This window comes from Pteropus alecto, unplaced genomic scaffold (assembly GCF_000325575.1).
Source record: "Pteropus alecto unplaced genomic scaffold, ASM32557v1 scaffold287, whole genome shotgun sequence".
In the NCBI taxonomy this organism is placed as follows: domain Eukaryota; kingdom Metazoa; phylum Chordata; class Mammalia; order Chiroptera; family Pteropodidae; genus Pteropus; species Pteropus alecto.
Genome location: NW_006439718.1, coordinates 598,833 through 606,188, shown reverse-complemented (window position 1 = coordinate 606,188; position 7,356 = coordinate 598,833). Strand labels below are relative to the sequence as shown.

General features: G+C 43.2%; 1 protein-coding gene across 1 annotated transcript in view; it reads left to right on the top strand.

Annotated features, from left to right (window-relative positions):
* FRMPD2 (FERM and PDZ domain containing 2) overlaps positions 1-7,356 on the top strand; it is an 84,737-nt gene that overhangs the window by 51,202 nt on the left and 26,179 nt on the right. The window contains exons 15-16 of the mRNA XM_006916946.1: positions 954-1,164; positions 6,381-6,495. Of these exons, the coding sequence (XP_006917008.1) occupies positions 954-1,164; positions 6,381-6,495 (326 nt within the window). The remainder of the gene's footprint in view (positions 1-953; positions 1,165-6,380; positions 6,496-7,356) is intronic.

The window sequence follows — 7,356 nt, the reverse complement described above, 5'->3', positions numbered from 1 at the left end:
CTGCTTGAAGAAACAAATGCCCATGGACACCCTCACAACAGAGGCACTTCACTAGACTTTACACACACATACATCCCTCCCCCCACATACACACCCACTGGAGCCACACAAGCACCATGTACCCAAGCGCTCTTTCCTCCTCGGTTTTAGCAGGAAGCAGATAGCCAGATATAGTCATCATTTTCCATTTTCAGAATACAAACTGGGCTTTGTATAAAGCCTAGTTAAATTACAGGATCTATCTATCAAATCCCAATTTCTTAAAAATAACAAATAATAAAGTGGTGAGAGTCATTCACATCCATGGTCTCAAGTTAGGTACTTCATTAGAGTCATTTATTACATCTTTCTGCATGAAGGGAGGAAGAGAAGTGTCAAAGCTGGGAGGCTCAACACAGCTGATATATGTTTATATTTCATAAAATCCAATCTTAATGGAAATATTATTACCAGAGAACTAAACGATGGAGAGATCAAAGACTGTATTCCACAGGGCAGAGCCTAATTTGGGAGCTTAGGCAATTTGGAGATCCATTTGTTACAACAATGTTTGCTAGGACAGTTTTGTAAAGGCAGTGAGCAGAATGGTTGGCAGCAGTTAATTTTATACAGGGCTCTGCTGTTGTGGTCACATTTCTGTGAATGTTATCGGGTTAGCACCCATCAGAACCTTGGCTCAGAGTCCTGTCAGGTACAGGGGGAGGGCAAGCATCTTGTCTCTCTCTCTCTTTTTTTATGTCTCTGAGATTTCTTTTATTAGCAAGTGCTAATTAGGAAGACTTGTCATTCTCAAGGCTAATCACAAGAACTCCACAAGTTCACATGAGAAAAAAAGAGCAGAAAAAGAAAAGAGAACAGAATCTGGGGCCTGGGATGTGTTGTGGCTACAAGAGTGATGGAGCCAGAATCGTTCTTGTATGTATTTATGTTTATCTTTTTCTCTCAAATTTCAGACTATAATAAGTGTATGCAAATGGTCAATATGAGTCGTTCATACCTGGCCCAGTCCAAGCCTCTCACCTGGATTCAGAGATTGTCGTGCTCAGAAAATGTTCTGTTCACACCCAGGCAGAAGGACACTGTAGGAGGCCTGCTGTGCACATCATTGGACAATTTCACCATGGATACCAGCAGGGAGACTGGCGCACTAGCAATCAGTGGCAGGTAGACTTGACACATCTGTCCTCTGAGTCCAAGACACTATGTACTGTTTCTAAAGAAATTGTTTAAAGAATGTCAGATGTGTAAGGAAAGTATACATTTGTTGGATAACTATCAACTAATTCCACAGAAATTTCCTGAAGACCAGCTATGGGAGAAGTCCATGCTGAACACTATAGGGCAGACATCCCATCTCTCTACTATGTTGCTCTATCTTTTGGTAGAGAAAGAACTAGGTGACCATATGAAATTGAAGAGGACAAAATACACAAGTTGCAATAAGCCTATTTGGTCTTATCATGAGCCTGTTCTAAGCACTTATATACATCAACTAACCTTCAAACCCTTTGAAGTAGTTTCTGTTCTTTCAATTCTATAGGGATTTGAACACACACAGCTGGCCCTGGAGGCCATTACTCCTAACCTCTACACTATGCTACTTTCTCTATTAATGGGTCGATTGTAATTTAATTTGCAATTTGATATAACAAGCTTATAGACACAACTTGGTATTATAACACAAGGATCTATGCATTTAAAAATAGCCTAGAAGTTGGATTACACTTACAGAGCAAGTTATATAAATAGCACAGATTCACAGGCAACACATGACCAATGAAGGTTACTGAAGGAGCTTTTTTTTTTGGATGAGTAATACATCTGCTTCAGCAAGAGGATATAGATGATTCATCTGAACTTCGATGTATATATCTATATCACCTATAACTATAGCTATCTATATGTCTATATCTATATATATCTTAAAGCAATTCTTAGAAATTATTACCTCAAATTCTGTTGATGCAAATATGTATCACCATGTACTGCAAACTAAATCAATAATGAAGCAAAACGGTTGGTGTATCTATTGCTGTATAACAAACCACCCCAAAGCACAGTGATTGAAAACAACCACCATTTTGTTATTCTATTTCACAATTTTCTGTGTTAGAAATTTAAGCAGGGTTTGGTTGGCTGATTCTTCTGCTTTATGTGGTGTTGACTGGGGTCACTTGGTGGTACTCAGCAGGACTTGTCTGGAGGCTCCAAGACAGCTGTACTCACACACCCCACCCCTGGTTGGGGGATGGCTGAGACAGTGAGCTCAGCTGGCTCCCTCTTACTCTCTGTGTTGTCTCAGGCCCTCTTCATGTGTTGCCTCCAGCAAGGTAGTCAGGCTTCTACATTGCAGCTGAGGGCTCCAAGGGCCCAAGGTGTGGTTGCTAGTCTTCTTAAAGGCTGGGCCTGGAGCTGGCACAGCATCACTTCTGCCATACTCTATTGGTCAAGTAGTCACACGTCAGTGTAGATTCAAAGTAGCAGAAACAGACTCTACCTCATCATGTAGGAGTGTCAAAGAATTTATGGTCTTCTTTAATCTGTCACTCAAAGTAATAGTACTTAATAGGACTTTCTAGTTTAAAAGCCTAAAGAAGCTGTGACTGGCTCAAGGCCACCTTGAGAATATGTTGACTGCAAAATATCCTTCTCGAGGACAGTGGGGCTCTCAATGACCTGCCAGTGGGCATGCACAGTAGAGGCTTTGAGTCATTGCATGGAAACTGCCCTTCTCAATAGAAAGCTGAATTATCATCCTCAGTAAAATCTGGTACCACTCTAATTTTAGTTTATAAATGCCAAATTTTCATAATCCTTACTACCTCACTTCAGAGGTTACTAGTAACTCTTACATGAAAAGGGAGTTCTAGGGTCTTTGGTCACCTGGAAGGCCCCCAGAAACATGGCCTCAGACAGTTAGTTACTTGGATGCAGGTGGTGATTGCAGAAATGTTGCCAGGAAGCAGGAGAGAACATGGAGAGTGAGAAAAGGAAAGAAAGAAGGTCAGGAAAAGGGGGCAGTGTCATCCACGTAGTTGTTGTGGGCAGCTGACACTCAATTCCAATAGCTATACAGGCCTCCAGAATTGTCCATCTGAAGGGCAGGACGGTAGATAAGTATGCACTGCTCCCACCCTCCTCTGGTAGAAGGCTGTCTGGGAGGTATTAACTCTCCTATATTTTGGGGCAAGGTGGGAGCAGTAGAGACGGGGAACACCAAGATACACAGGAAACTCTAGGGCAGAAGGAGGACTGAATATGAGGTAGGACATTGTCAGCACAAGCTGAGCCTGAGCTCACATGAAACTGCCTACCATTGCTGTGGTTGAAGTCTGGGATGGGCCAAGGATTGACATCCATTCAGCTCCATTGATTTCTGCCATGGATGAGACATTTAGCATTTCTGCTGTGGCTGCTATAAAGATGCCCCTGCTGTGGATCCCCTTCAGATAGGGTTCTGGAATGAACCCAGTGTCTTAAAGTCCATTACCAATACCTGCTCAGCTGGCTACTGCTCTGTGATCTCGAGCGCCTGTGTTTCAGTTTCCTCATTTATCCAGTGATGATAACAGCAATCCCACCCAACTAGGTGACTGTGGGCATTAAATGGTGTTATAAAATACTGAATATGGGCTGAGTCTGGAGTGAGTGTCCCAATATTGGTGACCTTTCCCTTGTCTTTAGGGGAGAGTATAGGAACACAAACTCTCTTAAGGAGGAAAGAATGGAGTTTAATGTTTAAGACAGACACAGATACAGCAATATTATGGCTCCTCTGGGGGTGAGGTAATTTTCAAGTAAAGGGATTGGGGAGGGGTGCATGGAAGTTGTTATACCAGTAAGACGTGGACATGGTAAGAGAGAGGAGAGATATGTGGGAATGCCTTGAGCAAGGGAAGAGTTAGTTCTGCTAGAAAAGTTAGTTGAGCACCTGCTATGTACTTCCTGGGCTAGGTGCTGAGGAGTCATCAGTGAGCAGGACAGACACATCCCTGCCTCATTGTGCTCACAAAGGTGAAAGCATAGGGCCTGTGTGGGCAGGAGCAGGTCATGCTCTTGGTCTAGAGCCCAGGACATGTAACTGGATGGTCTGTAGCCAGAAACGGGAAGGGTGGTACTGCATGTAGGCATTTACATGGAAAAGATAGGGCTCCATCCATAGAGCCTTTCCTGAACAGTTGTTTACTCAGCATCCCTTAAAATAAGGATGCCATGGGATGCCAACCCTGATATACAACCTGTCCTGCCTTTCTCTACTGAGAAGCCAGCCACATTTCCTATGAAGCCTTTCTCAACTGCCCCAGGAAAGGGGTGGCTCCTTGTGTCTCTGGCTCCATTTAGAGCAGCCTCCTCACGTGCCCTCCACCCTAACATCCATTTATCTACCTGATTTGTTAAACAGCGAACTTCTAGACAACAGCAACGTACCTGTTTTTTCCTCAGCTCTGAGGCCATGTGTGGAGGCTTTTAGCAAAATGGCTTTTTTTTTCTTTTTCAGGTTTGCATTTTTAAAAGCTTATTTTAATTGTGGTAAAACACGTAACATAAAATTTCCCATTTTAACTATTTTTAAATTTACAGTTTAGTAGTATTAAGTATATTCACATTGTTGGGCAACCAATCTCCAGAATTCTTTTCGTCTTACAAAACTAAAACTATATCCATTAATTAATTTCCCATTTCTCCCTCCTGAACCCATGAGAACAACCTTTCTACTTTCTGTCTCTATAGATTTGACTACTTTTATGCACCTCCTATGAATGGAATCATACAGTGTTTGTCCTTTTCTGACTCGCAGTAAATGCTAGTCCTTATTCTTTTTAAACAATAGATTCGTATATGTGGCCCAGATCACATGGGCCATGAATACCTGGGACAGAAAAGCCCTTTTTTTTTCTCCAAAGGCCCACCCGAATGCCTTTCTTGGCCTTTCCAGTACTGCTGAGGTATCTCCTTCCTTTCAACCCGGGAGTGCTCTGCCAATGCCTCTCTCAGGGCACTTTGCTCAGCTCTGCATGGCACGAAAGACATCCACCTTCTCATCCTGCATGCAGGCATTTACATGGAAAAGATGGGGGGCTCCATCCACAGAGCCTTTCCTGAGAAGTTGTTTACTCAGTGCCCCTTAGAATTAGGATGCCAGCTGGGAGCTCCCAGAAGGCAGGGACCATGTCAATTTCTCTTTACTCTTAGTTCCTTGCTAGCCCAGGGCCTGACACTTAGGATCTCAGTCAATGTGGGCTAAACTTGCTGAAAAGCACAGTAATGAGGTTTCTCCCTAAGTCATAATGAGTCCTCATTCCTAGTCTCTGAAAAATGACTCTGTACTCGCACTTTGCTTCTGCACCCACCTTCTCTCCACTATCTCTACTGTTCTTCTCTTTCTAGTTCTGACCACTCTGAATAGGAGCAGATTCAGTGCTGAGAGCACCTGGCATTACCAATCCAAGGATATAGCGAGAGGCTTTGTAGAAAGCTGCATGCACCAGCATTCTCGACTGGGTCCAGCTGCCTAAAGCAGTGGGGTCGGTGTGGGCTCACTGAGGCTGGGGCCAGTTTAGGTGACGAAGGGCAGCAGGATATGTTGAGATAGTTGGTCTTCCTAGAGGTTCAGTTCTGGGTTCATTCCAGGGCACGGAGCACCTGTGGTTTTGCATCTCTTCTTCCTTCTCACTCTCTACTTTGCTCACTCCTGAATATAGCTTATTTCATGCAAAGCTGACCTTTGGAGTGGGACAGGGTTCCCACTTAATTCATTATTCTTCTAGGGCCTTGAACATTCTTTGTTTATTAGAATGCTGGTTCAGCAAAGGCCATTTGAATGCCTTCATGAAAGGTTTTTATTCTCAGGTTGGTAAGATCAGGGGATAGCCAACCCAAATGCCTGCAAGAATCAAGCAGATAAGCTACCGTGTGAAGCTCTCAGAAGACATCATAGATGGGGGTGCTGGAGCATCCCTGGCCCAGCTAAAAACAAAAGCAAACAACTAAAACTCAGAACTTCTAAAAGTGTCAGTGCTCTACACTTACTACTTCATTTTGGTGCCATCGTAAGCGTGGGGGATAGCAATATTATTCCTATATAATGGTTAAAGAAATGGAGGTTTTAAAGGGCTGCAAATCCAATCCAAAGGAGAGATGGTGGGAGGTTCATAGGAGACCTGGGTAACTTTACGATCCCCTCGAAGGAAGAAAGACCCCAAAGTCTTTCTTTTTGGTGCATTCATTTTAACCAAATCAGCCCTTGTTGAGGTCCGTGTATAGATCTAGTGGCTCATCAGGCATAGGGCTATCTTCCCCAGGCCACCATCCATACTCAGAGATTCCAGGAAGTTGCATCTTAGAAGCATCCTATCTCATCTTGTTGCCTTTTCCCACAGCCCCAGCACTGGCCAGGAGCAGCTGGAGAACATCTGTTTGATCCAGAAGCCAATGACTTGTGGCCCTTTCTCTGGGCAGTCTATTCAGAGTATGTGCACAGGTATGGGCCAGGTGGTGCACTAAGCTGTAGACCAGGTTTGGGATAAAGGAAAACTTACATGTAATACTCACTTTAAATCTTTGCCACCACTTAAATTTGCTTTCTCAGTAATGTTTATAATCTTTTTTGCTTTTAAAAATTATTTTCAAAACTGCTTTTGGTTGCGAAGAGCACTTGCAGTCTACCTTTGGCTAGGGCTGGGTGTGTGAACCTGAAATGTGCTAGTGTTGGTGAAGATTCCCAGTGATCTGGTCCAGCACAAGGACTAGTTGCTGTGCAGTGGTGTGATTAGAAAAATGCATTATATCCATTTTGGTTATAACTCTTCTTGCATGCCCAGAATATAATCTCCCAGTAATCACTAGAAAACATATACAGAGTAGGCATCATTCTCCTCTGTTATAATCCTCTAGGCAAGTTCCTAATGGAATGTAAAGACAAAGAAATTTAAGAACTAGAGAATATACTAAAACTTGCTGAGCATTAAGCCTGGGGATTGGATCTGGAGTAAAGACCCACCAGAGGCTCTTTACCATGAACTGTTTGCCAGGTTTTGCCATGATCCCTGGTGGAGAGAGAGCTGTGGGTCACCAGTTAGTAATTTTTCCACGTGCTCTGTGGTCAGCATTAGAGCACCTACCCTAGAATATCAGTTTGCTTGAAACAATCTTAAGGCTCTGCTTTGGGTCTCCTCTAGAACTCAAACTAGGAAAAGCCCTATATGGCACCTATATTAGGTTGGGGGACTATATCACCTCCTGATTATTAGAGGCCGAGAAGGGGAAGGCTTTGCTGTTTCATCTCTGTGCTCTAATTTTAGTTTTTGTTTTCATTGCCAGTAAGTACATCCCTGTTTAAATTCTGTTTTGTCCTAA